The following is a 14,282-nucleotide window of genomic DNA, read 5'->3' on the forward strand; positions in this document are numbered from 1 at the left end:
TTAACCAGTCCCTGTAAATATACTTACTACCTTACTAAGGGCAACAAAGCACTCTTCTTCTCAGCAGAGTAAGATCCTTCTTCCTAACCAGTGTTCTTCCTTACTAAGTACTGTACGAGTCTTCAGATCCATGCTAAATTTAAGTACCCAAGTGAAATAGCTGAAACAAGCTTCTGTTCCAACATTCCTTTCTAACTGCAGAAATGAGCAACTGGCCCAATGTTTCCAGGTCTCAAGTCCCAAGTAATTCACTGCATGTGTTCTATGCTGGACAGCTGCCATGAACGACAAAGGATATTGGACTATCACGGTCTGGCACTTGTAAGCCTCTATGAAGTCATGATTCCCCACTGCGTAAGTGCACCTGGAGGAGAAACATAAACACGCTGTCACACAATAAAAACCTAGCACTCGTTATGCAGCCCACACAGCTCACTTCACTGCACAGGTCCCAGTGGTCCTGGGATGAAAGGAGTGAAGGAAGAAACACACAAATGGCTGAACACAAACAGGTGAGGATAAGAGGAAGTCCCACAGTAAGCTTGGAGACTACTCTTTCAAGTCCCAGAAGGACCTAGCACCAGCAGGTTTATGAGTAACACATGTTGATAACATAGTATGACCCTTCCACTCTAGCAGGGGCTGACAATGACATTCAAACTAGATTCCCAGCTGGGTAATGTCAGTGTTAGTTCATTGCCAAATCTGGAACCTATTGCACACCGCACAGAGCTAGGAAATCACAGGTACTTCGTACTACAAGGAACACGGTGGTGCCCCAACTCTTCCAAAGACCCTGTGGGGTTCACAGAACATTCCTGCTCACAGACCCCACCCTGGTCCTGTAGCCCAGGCTGCTCTGAAAGACAGTAATCAAATCTCACACGGCTATAAGGACACAATCTTCTGCCTGAACTGATCCTTTAAAGATAAAACAGTAGATATGAAGTGTACATAAAAAGTAGCATTGTTTGCTTTGCTCAACTCTAGTTTCTTTCCCAGTAACATAAAGAGCTTCAAAAACAGGCATATTTCCACGAAAAGGGTAAGTGAACAGTTAGGCTCCATACTCTACTAAAAAGACCACTAACCAGGCACTATGCTAAATATTATGTGATGTTAAAAATAGTATTATATAACTGATGTACAAAATTTTCACAGGCTTTATCAAAATGAAATTACAAATGCATTTTCCTACTTTTTCGAATCAATTATTCACTGCTTCAAGCATAAGATAATGCAAGATAAAACCCCCAGTTAATTCAGCAATTTCCAGATGTGTGTGTTTTTCTTCCTCCCCAACAGATTACCTTAAATGAGCTGCAAACATTTCATCATAAGGGGGTTCCAAGACTTGTTGACACTTCTCCTCTGGAGAGGCCATCTGATTTTAAAAAAGAAAAACGGCAAAAGTAAAATTAACAGGCACAGAAAGAATGCAACATATAGAAAGAGATTTAAACCTCTGTTTCAAGAGAATTTATGCTTTATAGTTCACAGTAACACTTTATATTTAACACTCGAAACAAAAGGTTCAGGCCGTGAGCACAGTGGCTCATGCCTGTAATCCCAGCACTTTGGGAGGGCGAGGTGGGCAGATCACTTGAGGCTAGAAGTTCAAGACCAGCCTGGCCGACATGGTGAAAGCCCATCTCCACAAAAAAAATTACAAAAATTAGCTGGATGTGGTGGTACACACTGGTAATCCCAGCTACTCAGGAGGCTGAGGCATGAGAATCGCTTGAACCTGGGTGGTGGAGGTTGCAGTAAGCCAAGATCGTGCCACTGCACTACAGCCTGGGTGACAGAGGGAGACTCTGTCTCATAAATAAATAAATAAATAAATAAATGGTTCATTACTTCAACAAATATTTATCAATATTTCAGGGGAAGAAGAAGCCCACGAATATAATTTAGTCTCGCCTTCTGCAAGTCAGAAAATATTCTAGGCACTTTCATATACATTTTAGTATACTAGTATTCTTGACCAGTCAGTCAAGAAATACTTGTTAAGTAACTATCATAGGTTTAGTAAGTGAGGTCTAATGAGTTACGGATGGTGCTATGTTAGGACTCGTTCTTCTCGGCTTCCTGCTGAGAGTACCAGTCTCATCTCCTGGGCTAGTCTAGCTGACATTTCTTTCTAAGTTTTCCTTTCCTCCTAACAGTCAAATTTTAGATAATCTGAACATCTCAATAGGTGATGGTTAATTTTGCCAACTTGACTGGCCATGGAGTCCCCAGACAATGTTCTTTCTGGGAGTATCTGTGAGGGTGTTTCTGGATGAGACTGGCAGTTGCACTAGTAGACTCAGGAAAGTAGATGGCCCTCCTCAGTGTGGACGGGCAATGGCCAATCTGATGAGGGCTTGAATAGAACAATGACCCTCCTCAGTGTGGACGGGCAATGACCAATCTGATGAGGGCTTGAATAGAACAAGAGGTCGAGGAAGGAAGGATTCACTCCTTGTATGGGATTTCTTGACCTCTACAATCACAGGACCCAGTTCCTCATACTAAATCTCTATAAATATCGATATATCCCACTGGCTCTGTTTCTCTGGAGAACCCAGACTAACCCACAATGGATTATAGTACGTTGCGTTTTTTTGTTTTGTTTTGTTTTGTTTTACAAAAGCAATGAGCCCATGCTGATATGGTGAGAGAGAAGAATGACAGTATTAGAAAAATCACCATTCTACCGTCCCTGGTGAATGAAACCACCGGAAGAAAGTTTACTGGGGAATTTTACAATGAAGGGATCCATCTCAGATTGCCAACAGGACAGTGTGTGTCCTCTCATGTCATACAATACAAAGCACAGGGTAGCAGCCATGGGGTGTTCTGGCCAAGGCAAGCCTGAGTCTCATCGAGTCTCTAGCACTAACTCCTACTTAAAGCAATGGTTTTTAACACTGTCTACACATAGAATCACCTAGGTAACTTTATTAGAAAAACAAAAACAAGCCTGCTGCTACTTCAGAGACTGATTTACCTGGTCTGAGTTGCAAGTCTGTACACCGCCAAACATAATCGCCAACAGATAAGCCCATTTCTCTTCCAAAAGAAAAATGCTGCTCCCAGTAGGAACACACTCCAATATGATAAAGGGTGTCAATAAGGAAATAGGGCTTTACCAAATGTCCACAAGATTTTCTATAGAAAATACTGCCTCAACATCATCTACACCACAGATGACATGGAAACTCCATGTACAACCCCAGGCTGGGCCTTGGCTTGCCAGCCTTTCTGACTAACAACTTAAATGGGAGACACCTGCGGTACAGGATGTCTATGGGGCTTTGGGGACGCACAGGCCTAGAAAGAGTCTAAGCTCCACCGCCTCTCGACCATCTAACTTCTCTAAACCTCAGAGAGCTGTCTAGGAATCAAACACAAGAGCAGGAGGTCCACATCACCACAGTGTACATACATAGTCAGTGCTCCACAAATGAATTGAAATACATAAATCATAAAGAAACTTCAAAATTTTCAAATAAGAGTGACAATATTAGTTTTCTTCTTACTCAAACTCTATGCTTCTCTTAGGAAAGTGGTTACCCTGTAATTGTCTGCAGACACCTGTGTGCACAGCTCTTTTACCTACTTGAAGTCGTGGGTTTGCAACATGAGGATGTTTAAAAGACACCAACTCTGCACAAGATGCTCCATCTCTGGTGTCGATGGCTTCGTACACCTGAAACATTTGAAAGGGAAACCTAAGTAGAAAATAAAATATTCTCTTCGAACAGAACCTACAACAATACATTGAATGCCACACTGGGGAAAATTCATTTTCCCCTACTTTGAAAGAAGACAGAACAATCAAAATGTAACAGGTGGTCACTACTCTCTGCAGTGGGTAAACAACAATTTCATTTCAAAATAGATTGTTCCTGACTGGCTCAGGCCTGTAATCCCAGCACTTTGTGAGGCTGAGGAAGGATTGCTTGAGCCAGGAGTTCGAGACCATCCTGGACAACATAGCAAGACCCATCTCTTTAAAACAGACCAAAAAAACAAAAACAAAAACAAAAACAGATGTTCCTGAAGCAAAAAAACAGGTTAAGCAAATAAAAATAAGTCAGTGGTTTATCATGTAGCTCTTCATGAAGGTGAATTATTCTAATTTTACTCAAGCACACTAATATATGTTTGAAAATCCAAATACACAGCTTATGAAAAAGAAATCAGTTTAAAAACCACATATATCCAAAATTCAAAAAGCTTCCACTCAAACTTAATATAAAATAAAAAGAAAATGGAAATAGCTAAATAGATGTCACATTCATACAATGCAATACTTGGCTGCTGTTAAAAAGAATAAAATAGATCTATATGTAGTAATGTGAGAAAGTGCCCACAATATGATGATCAAATAGATCTATATGTAGTAACGTGAGAAAGTGCCCACAATATGATGATCAAATAGATCTGTATGTAGTAACGTGAGAAAGTGCCCACAATATGATGATCAAATACATCTATATGTAGTAACGTGAGAAAGTGCCCACAATATGATGATCAAATAGATCTGTATGTAGTAACGTGAGAAAGTGCCCACAATATGATGATTAAATAGATCTGTATGTAGTAACGTGAGAAAGTGCCCACAATATAAATAGATCTGTATGTAGTAACGTGAGAAAGTGCCCACAATATGATGATTAAATGAAAAAAAAAAAGTTAACTGCAGGAAAACTGTATAACTTGATTTGGGAGAAAAAAGAAGAGAAAAATTATGTACAACATGCAAGCACAGGAAAGAATGCAGGGCCTGTACCATACCACACCAGCTGACTGCACAGACCGTGGGGTGGAGACTAGGAGACCCGGGAGCCTTTTGCCCCATCTAGCTCCTGCCACAACAGACATTTTATAATTAGAAAACCAAATATGCTTTTAAATTATATTTACAAAAAAATTGCCAGGCGCAGTGGCTCACGCCTGTAATCCCAGCACTTTGGGAGGCTGAGGCAGGCAGATCATGAGGTCAGGAGATCGAGACCCTCCTGGCTAACACAATGAAACCCCATCTCTACTAAAAATACAAAAAAATTAGCCAGGCGTGGTGGTGGGCACCTGTAGTCCCAGCTACTCGGGAGACTGAGGCAGGAGAATGGTGTGAACCCGGGAGGCAGAGATTGCAGTGAGCAGAGATCGTGCCACTGCACTCCAGCCTGGGCGATAGAGCGAGACTCCGTCTCAAAAAATAAAAGGACATAAAAATTCTAACTAAGCAAAAAGGCAAGCACAAAGCTTTAGATACAGTATAATTTAACTATGATAAAATTAAATATTTACATTTTATGCTAACACAAGACTGACCGGGGATGTCATAACATGGATGTGCAAATGGCAAAAAAGCACAAGCAGATGAGATCCCTCTACACACCCACAAGAGTACTTACAACTAGGAAGGTTGATGACACCAAGTGTTGCCAGGAGCCTGAAGCAACTAGAAGGCTCACACATTGGTGATGGGGTAACTTGGGGTAAATTTTTAGAAGAAAATTGGTATTCTACTAAAGCAAGCAAATGCCTACTCTCTGACCCAGTAATCCTGTGCCCAGGTGTCCATACCCAGAAGAAAGGGAGGCACATGCCACCAGTTCAACACGCTGCAGCCCAACTCCTCCTACCCCATTGTTCAACCCAGGGTATGACTGGGAGGCTGACACCATCTTCCTGAAAACTAACTTATAATGATAAGGAATTTCCCACCTGACTATTCCATACAACTACATATGCTACATTTTGAAACAGTAATCACACTTCCAGGGACTTACAACTAGAAACAGAATGTATTTGTACTCAGCTACATGTAATCACAAAATATTGGACACAAACTAAATATCCATCCATAGAGACAGGCTGAATACTCTGTGAAACATCTATTTTAAGGCACACTATGCAACCATTTTTTGAAAATGAGGAAGATCTCTATGAATTTACATGGAATAATTTCTAGGAAGATACAGTTAAGTGAAAAAAGCAAGTTGTAAAAGAGTATGTATAGAATGCTGCCTCTTGCATAAGAATGAAGGGAAACAAGAAAAATATGTGTGTTTATGTGTGTGTGTGTGTGTCACATATACATCCCAAAAGGAAACACAGGATGGAGAAGGCAGAATCTAATGCAAATGATTATCTTTCTAGAGAGGGGGTGGAATGAGGTGAGAGAGAAGGAAAGTTTCTGAGCACACCTTTAAATATAATAGTTACTTACAACCCCATTCAAGAAATAAAATAGACAAACCTTAAAATTGAAACAAATAAAAAATACATACCTAAGTGGATATCAGAAAAAAAGAATATGATTTGTGGAATTTGACTGTCCGTATTCTAAGGATGAAAAGACTGCCAAAAAAAAAAAAATTCTGAATTTCAACATCACTGAGTAGATGTTGTTGGTGGCACTGGGGCCCTAATCCTGAACTACTTGTGAGTGTAGTGGGTAGACTGGTGTCGCTGGGACCACAGTCGTCAGTGAGAAAGAGGAGCACTGGCACAGAGCAGGAGAAGGGAGAGTCCCATGGGATTTGGCTTGGAGGTGTGAGCAGGAACTTAACTTTATCTTCAGCTGAAGCCATCTGAAGACTTCCAGGTTTTACGCCTTCATCGGAAAATTCCAGCCATTCAGAGGCAGCCCCCCTGCCCCTGTCCATGCAAGATCACAGGATGCTGCTCAAGGTCACATTGTATCCCAGCTCCTGACATTTTCAAAGTCACAAATGGGTGCAAGATGATTTGGGCCCAAGTATTATGAAAACTAAGTTTCTCTTCACAGCCCTGGCCACAAGTTTAGGAATTTCATCTAAAAGGTAGACAGATGGATACTAAGATCCTCAACTGTTTAGGGGAAAGGGTTAGGTTTCCTCTTTAAAATCACCATGCTACAGATCAGTATTTTGCGATTTACAACACTGCATTTGCCAATCATCATCAAGAAGCTGAAGGTGGCCCCAAGAAGACAACACTGGCATCTGCCCATCCTCTGCAGGAGGCTTTCCCGTGTCCCCTGCCCACGCCCTGCAAGAACTCACTGGTGCCCAGCTCCAAAAGGGCCTCATCTGGCTCCCTCGAGACCACCTGACCAGGTGCAATGGAACAGCGCCCTCAAGGATGAGGGTGGCAACTGCCTTGGCCAGGCAGGCACACTGGGTCTTCCCTGCCTGCCCTCCCATCAGTAGTTGGCCCTGGGCTGGAAGGCAAAACAACCAATCCCGCCCAGGTCTTGGTCTGCAAGTCCCCCAAGAAAACCAGGATTAGTCAGTTTAGCCCCAAAGAGGACACACCTTCCAAAGTGGCCCTCCCTGTGCCATGTGGGCAGGCCTAGCCACAGGAGCCCCAACAGACTCCAACCTTGCTCAACTAAGGAGCTTCCGGCTAGAAAGCGTTCTGGAGCCTGCTGGCCAAGCCCTGCTCTATTTGGTTCCACACAAACAGGAGGTTCAAGCTAAGAGTTCCCCACAGCCACCCCTGCTTATGGTTCCAGGCACTCCAGGCCCCGCACTGTGCGATCACTCGCACCACCTAGGGCCTTGCACTGGGCCCAGCCCCAGGAGCCTGAGAAGAGGAGGGTTCTGGTTAACATCAGTACTCTGGTGACCGGTCATACTTGAGCACGATGTTCTGATGTCGCCAAGGCCTCCAGAGCTCTCTGCAGAAGGAACCTACGGGTGACTGAGAGCTGAGAGTCCCAGACTTGGAGCAAGCACTGTGGAATGGAAACATACTTCAATGACTAAACACACTGGGGACACAATGGTCATGAAGAGATCAAACCCTGGAGTCCAGACACCGGGTCACTCCAAGGAGAGGTGGAGACCCCTGCTGGGGGCATTCACTGGTAGCCCTCCTTTGCCTGTGACCTCCCAGGGTGGTCCCTGCACATATGCAGGGTGATGTCACCACATCCTCGGCTCCGCTTGGCCACACCCACCTGGGCTGCACCCAGTGTCCCAGGGGTGACCTGACCAGAGGAGGGCTCAGTGCCACAGGGCCTTGAGCCCAAGGAGGGCCCCAGCTTGCTTGGCAGGCATGAATGTGTCCCAAGGGTGGTCCTATCAATGCCCCTGCCTCAATGACTAAACCGTGAGAAGGCTGGGGATGTGAAGAGGAAAAGCAGGGATGGCAACGAACAGTACCAGCAAGCCCTAAAGGTGCGACTGGCGCCGCAGTGGACACAGGACCCCTAGCAGCCCAGCCACCTGGCCAACTCTTAACAGCTCATGCTGCAGAGCCTTCAGCCCTCAATGGGACCACACAACCAGACTCCAAGTGAGCACCTTCTGAGCGGCACCCCCAGGCCTGGCTCACCAGGGGATGCTCCCTGGCTCTGGCCCCAGGAAGACTTTCTTGTGGCTGCTGCATGCCCCTCACGACCTCCAGTCTGGTCCACACAGGAGGCACCATCTACTCTTGGAACTCATAACTCTCCTAAAAATTCAAAATCATTACAGGTCATGAACCTCTGAAGTCACTTCTGAATAGTCAAACTTTCCAATTCCATAAACTCTTGAAAGACAATATGAAGAACTATCGAAGATGAAGGAGTAAAGTATCTAACTCAAAGCTGATTCCCTAAATAAAGGTGTTCACTACATCTGTAAAAAGGAGAGGTGTTCTTGGCAAAAGGAACATAATGAAGAAAATCTTTGGGACAAGAAAGATCACGGGGTGCCACAAGAAGATACCACTCCGCACCCAGCAGGATGGCCATAATAAAAAGAATGGAAAAAAACAAGTGTTGACAAGGAAGTGAAGAAATTGCAACCCTCATACATTGCTGGTGAAAATGTAAAATGATGCAGCTGGCTGCTTTGGCATTTCTTTAACAAGTTAAACACAGAATTACCATATGACTCAGCAATTCCACTCTTAGGTATATGCCAAAAAGAATACAAAACGTGGGCATGAATGTTCACAGCAGCAGCACAATAGCCAAAAAGAGGAAACAACTGAAGTGATCCATCAACTGATGAACGGATAAACAAAATGCTCCATACAGTAGAATATCATTAGCCATAAAAAGGAACGACACACTGACACATGCTCCAACATGGATGAACCCTGAAAACATTATGTAAGGAAAAGACACACAAAAGCCACATACTGAAATCACCAGAATCAGCAAATCCATACAGACAGAGAGTAGATTAGTGGTTGACAGGGGCTCAGGAAGGAGGAACAGGGAGTGACTGCTTAATGCTTATGACGTTTCCATTTGGGGTGACAAAAAAATTCTGGATAATGTTGATGGTTGTGCAACATTGTCAATGTACTTAATTGTGTACTTTAAAATGTTTAAATGGTAAATTTTAAGTTATGAGTACTTCGGTGGGGCAATGGTGCATTCAGCACAAGTGAAATAAACCTTCAGACTGGTGATGCCAAGTTAACAGGTAAACATGGACCAGATGATGTGCTAAAGCATTTGGAACTTTCCCTGGAGGAAACAGAGAATCAATGAAGTTTTAGTAACAGAGGCAGATGCTCAACTCTTCTTCAATAAAATACCAGAACTATCATTTACTAAGTAAACGCATTTTCTGTGTATTCATGGTCTTTTTAATTCTCACAACTTACGTGAAGCCTGTTTAGAGATGGAGAGTCACATAAGTAAGATAACTTGTCATGGTCCCAGAATTAGTAAAAATGCTAGGATTTGGGCTGAAGTCTTATTGTCTTTAAAGTCTATGCTGTCTTTGCTGTTTCACTAGGAAAAGGCAAAGTAAAGGAAACCATCAACCAGTACCTGCAGCAGGTGGGTCCTGGCTGGGGAGCATGTGGCAACAGATAAAAAAGGGATGGATCTGAGAGACTTCGAAGATACATCCAATTAGGTAAAGGACTATTTGCTGAGACTAAAGGAGGAGTCAATGATTTCCCCCAACTTCCTAGCTTTGATGAATGTGCAAATGATGGTTTTATTCCCAAAGAGACACAGTTACATTAGCACCTATGTTCCTATACAACAAATCAAACTTGCTGTGTTACCGTGTACAACCGGTTGCTGTTCTGTATCAAAGAGGCACCTATTTTTAAAAAATATTCAAGAATCTGTTAATACATAAAACTTAGGTAACATGCCAGTCCAACCAGAAATATTTTTATCCATCAAAATTAGGAGGAAGTGGACTTCTTGCTGTCTCACCTTAGTGGCTACACTGCCCTTTGTGGAGATGTAGGCATGCGCATCTCCATAGAGGTCCATCCTGGGCCCAGTCCCTGTCTACTCTCTACTTGTTCCCTGGGTCACCCCTTCCCTTCTCAGTCTTTCCCATCATGTGAATACCAAGGAGTCTCAGATTTGTATCTTTAACCCAAATCTGTCTGTTTAAACTTCAGTTTACAAACATAGAGTAGAAGCTCGCTTACCAGTCTCACTTTAACTGACGTGAATTGGAATAATGACTCTCTCCAAACCCTCCCTGAAATACACGAGCTGATGCCCAAGGCATGATGAGGACTTTCAGCAAGTAGGCTTCACTCAAATACATCGCAAGCTTTTGCCAGCTAAGTTGTATGTGTTCTCATATCCAGATGTGTTTGTTCTCAAATCTATTTTTGCTACCCGAACCTGTTACGGTAGTTATGTACTTTCAAGCTCATCAATGAAATATAAATGCAAAAGGAAGCAGTTGTTTCTCTATAAGCTAAGTTGCATGTTTTTAAAAGGCTCACTTGAGTTTTTAAAAAAAATAATTAGGTGTGGGGGAAAAATTGTAAAAGATTAAGAAAATTCTAAAGATAATCGTATCAAATTGGTTCTTAAATGCCTATATCCTTGTTTAACTTTAAATAAACTTATATTGGAAAATGTTAACTCTGCAAAGATTAGGCCAAAACAGACACAGCCTAAAGAAAAGGCCTTGGGCTTACATCAAAAGATTGGCAAGTATAGAACCTGAGGTAAGTGGTTTAAAAAAAAAAATTGCCAAGTGAATGTATACTTTCATGTTTTAAGTTAAAAGCATACATCCATTTTTTTGTGATTCCTGTTTCAACCAGTTTTCTCAATTAACCAAGCAACTGCTGGGCCCAATCATGTCAGACTTTTCAGCTATCAAGTACGTATCTTTACCTAGTTGTCAACAGACATCTCAAACTCAACATGCCCAAAACTTTATTTCTCCCTCCAAATCCACTCTATTCATCTTTTTCCCAGATTACAAACCTGGGAATCATTCTTAACTCCTCCGTGTCCCTCAGCCCACCCATTCTTATTCACCACATCCTGGTAATGTTTCCTTCAAATATTTTAAAAATCCATTCCCTATATTTCCTATGCCTGTTAACACAGTGCTGGTTCGGAAGACAGGCATAGTTTAGTGGAAACAATATGCGCTTTGAATCTTTACAAGTGTTCATGTTTTAACTGTGCTTCTGCTACTTACAAGCTGTTGAACAACATCCGTCAGACGCATGTACCGAGCGATATGAAGTGTGCATTGTGCTCGGAGAGTGAAGGGCGTTAAACCACAGCGAGGACGAGGGGCACGAGCTCGGCCTGCAGCACGGCCACAGCCTCGCGCTTACCCCTCCATCGCCTCCTGGAGTCCCCGAATTCATCCCGCATCCTGCTGGGAAGCAGCGTCCAACCGACACATCACCGCCCACACCGGGCCCTCGGCGTGGCCCGCAGGCCCTTCGGACCCCCTGGGAGCGCGGCCACACATGCCAGCAAGTGAGGGCAGCGACCTGGGACCACCGCGTCTACTTACACCGCGACGACTCCGCGATCCATGGACACCGCCCGGCCCCCACGGCGGCCCTGCAGGGGAGACCTCGGGCCGCCTTCCCGAGTCCCGGCCGCCGCTGTTCGGCCTTTCAGTCGGCTCGCGCGGCTGCCCGCCGGGGACCCGGGCGGAGAAAGAGTGGCGAGGCGGGAAAGGAAAAGGCCTGAGGGTCCAAGGCAGGACACGGAACACGCCGAGGGCCAACCACGCCGCCGCGCGCTCCCCGGCTAGGACCCACCTGCTGCAGGTACTGGTTAATGGTAATGTGCGCCATGGGAGCGCCGCCGAACAGAGAGCGCCACCCCTTACGCCTCAAGCCGGCCAGCTGGCGTCACTTCCGGCCCTCGGTCCGTTTCGGTCCTGGCGCCCCCCCGGCCCCGCAGCCGGTGCGCAGGCTGGTTCCGGAGGGAGAACCCGGGGACCGGCTCGGCGACGCGCTCGGGCTGAGGGGGCCCGGGGTCTTTCTGCCTGGGCCCCGTCCTCTCAGCCGGGACGCCAGCGGCTCTGATTGTGTGTTCGGGCCCGCCCGGGCTGAGGGGTTTGGGGTCCAGTGGCGAGGACAGCCCCACGGCTAAACTGCGTTTCACTGCGCTGACCCTTCGTCTGCCCCTTGTGAAAACGAGGCCGCGGGGGACACTCCGCGCCCGGCTGGGCCAGGGCCTCGGGGCGCGCGCGCCTGAGCAGGGGGAGGGGGAGGGACATGGCGCGCGCTCCCGAGCTCTCATAAGGTGCCTCCGCCGCGCGCTCCCGAGCCTTCAGGAGTTAGGGCACGTCCCGGCGCGCACCCCTGAGCCCTCGAGGTGGTCTCACGCCCGGGGTGGGGGTGCCGAGCCCTCAGGAGGCGCGCGCCCCGGGGCCCTCAGGAGGGGGTCCCGGCTCCCGATCCCCTCAGGAGGGGGTCCCGGCTCCCGATCCCCTCAGGAGGGGTGCCCCCGGCAAGCATCCCCGAGCCGGGGGGGGGGGGGCCCGGAGCCCTGGGAGCAGGGTCTCGGTGCGCCCCCCGGAGCCGGGGGTGAGGGTCCCGTTCCCTCAGGACGGGAGTCTCGTCGCGCGCCCTCGAGCCAGGAGGGGGTGTCCGAATCTCTTAGGGGGAGTCCGATCCCTCAGGAGGGGTTCCCGGCGCGCGTTCCTAAGCCCTCAGGAGTAGCCGGGCGCGGCGGCGGTTGGGCTCGGGCACGCGGGCGGGGCGGGGCGCGCGAGGAGGACTGGGCGGAGGCCGCGCGGACCGGGGCGGGCGGAGCGGAGCTGGGCGGGCGGCGGCGCTCGGGGCGGGGCGCGGCGGTTCCGGCCCAGCCATGGCGGACGAGGCCCCGCGGAAGGGCAGCTTCTCGGCGCTCGTGGGCCGCACCAACGGCCTCACCAAGCCCGCGGCCCTGGCCGCCGCGCCCGCCAAGCCGGGGGGCGCGGGCGGCTCTAAGAAGCTGGTCATCAAGAACTTCCGAGGTGGGTGCGGCGGCCGGGTCGAGGGCCAGGCGACCCCGGCGGGGACCCCACGAGACCCCGCCCGACTTGGGGGGAAGGCCCCGAGATCGGTGCGGGCCCCGGGAGCGGGGGCGCCGGGGCGCCGGCCGGGTCGGGGGTGGCTACGCGGGGCTCTTCGCGGCGCGCCCTGAGCCGCCCGCTCTCCCTCCGCCCTGCAGACAGACCCCGGCTGCCCGACAACTACACGCAGGACACGTGGCGGAAGCTGCACGAGGCGGTGCGGGCAGTGCAGAGCAGTACCTCCATCAGGTACAACCTCGAGGAGCTCTACCAGGTGAGGCGGCGGCCGGGGCTGGGGGCGCCTCTCCTGCCCCGCGTGACGCAGTCGCGGCCGGGTGGCCGCTCCGGGTGCCTCGCAGGCTCTCGCCGGGGAGCGGAAAGGCAGGGCGTTTGCCTCCACTGCAGGGCCGGGAGCCCCAGAGGCAACAAGTGGTTTTGTTTATTGCCGTGGTGGAATTTTTGTTTTCAGGCTTAAGCTGCTTAGAACGATATTTAAAGTTATCCCATTACAGAGGAGAAGGAGGTGTGTTTCTAGGAGCCACGTGACTCATATTTTGCAAGTATACAGCAAATTATTTTCTCATTATATATAAAGCTCACTACTGTGTCACTTGCCACAGTAATAAGAGGGTCTTTTCTCTATTTTGTGATTAATGATTGCCTTTAAGATATTCAAACAGATTTTGAAAAAATTCAAAATTCAAAAAAAGTGGTTTTTTTCTCAGTTGTGTTTCGTGATTAGTGGTTGCCTTTAAGATATTCAAAACGGATTTTGTAGCATTTAATTCAAAGTGATGGTGTTCCGTTTCTAAAGTAACAAAAAATGGCTAAAAGTACATTTTAGCATACTTGGATATTTTATTTATAAGCGGACTTTTTTTCTGACGTCTTTTTGTAAAACAACATTCATTAAGTCTAATATCTATATTTTAGGTCACGATGTGTCATACAATTATTTCTATTAAAAGGCTTGAACTAAAAAAAATTTTTTTTCTGGATATGCAAGTGACTGCATTGTAAAAATTATAAAAAATACAAAAAAGAAGACTTCAATCA

The 14,282-nt window shown here is 47.0% G+C and overlaps 2 protein-coding genes across 7 annotated transcripts in view; one reads left to right on the forward strand and one right to left on the reverse strand.

Moving 5' to 3' along the window:
- Window positions 1–12,121, reverse strand: part of PCID2 (PCI domain containing 2) — a 31,111-nt gene extending 18,990 nt beyond the window's left edge. For 4 of the 5 annotated variants that reach the window (XM_009248805.4, XM_024230722.3, XM_054529297.2 and 1 more), the window contains exons 1-4: window positions 11,983–12,121; window positions 3,608–3,697; window positions 1,311–1,384; window positions 299–364 (exon numbers count right to left, since the gene is read on the reverse strand). In XM_009248805.4, the coding sequence (XP_009247080.1) occupies window positions 299–364; window positions 1,311–1,384; window positions 3,608–3,697; window positions 11,983–12,018 (266 nt within the window). In that variant the 5' untranslated portion in view covers window positions 12,019–12,121. Of the gene's footprint in view, window positions 1–298; window positions 365–1,310; window positions 1,385–3,607; window positions 3,698–11,729 lie in introns of all 5 variants that reach the window. The other variant, XM_024230721.3, reaches the window with a different exon arrangement.
- Window positions 12,122–12,995: 874 nt separating this feature from the next.
- Window positions 12,996–14,282, forward strand: part of CUL4A (cullin 4A) — a 55,007-nt gene continuing 53,720 nt past the window's right edge. The window contains exons 1-2 of one of the 2 annotated variants that reach the window (XM_054529295.2): window positions 12,996–13,187; window positions 13,385–13,500. In XM_054529295.2, the coding sequence (XP_054385270.1) occupies window positions 13,040–13,187; window positions 13,385–13,500 (264 nt within the window). In that variant the 5' untranslated portion in view covers window positions 12,996–13,039. The remainder of the gene's footprint in view (window positions 13,188–13,384; window positions 13,501–14,282) is intronic. The other variant, XM_002824451.6, reaches the window with a different exon arrangement.

The sequence above is a fragment of the Pongo abelii genome, chromosome 14 (assembly GCF_028885655.2).
Source record: "Pongo abelii isolate AG06213 chromosome 14, NHGRI_mPonAbe1-v2.0_pri, whole genome shotgun sequence".
Taxonomy (NCBI): domain Eukaryota; kingdom Metazoa; phylum Chordata; class Mammalia; order Primates; family Hominidae; genus Pongo; species Pongo abelii.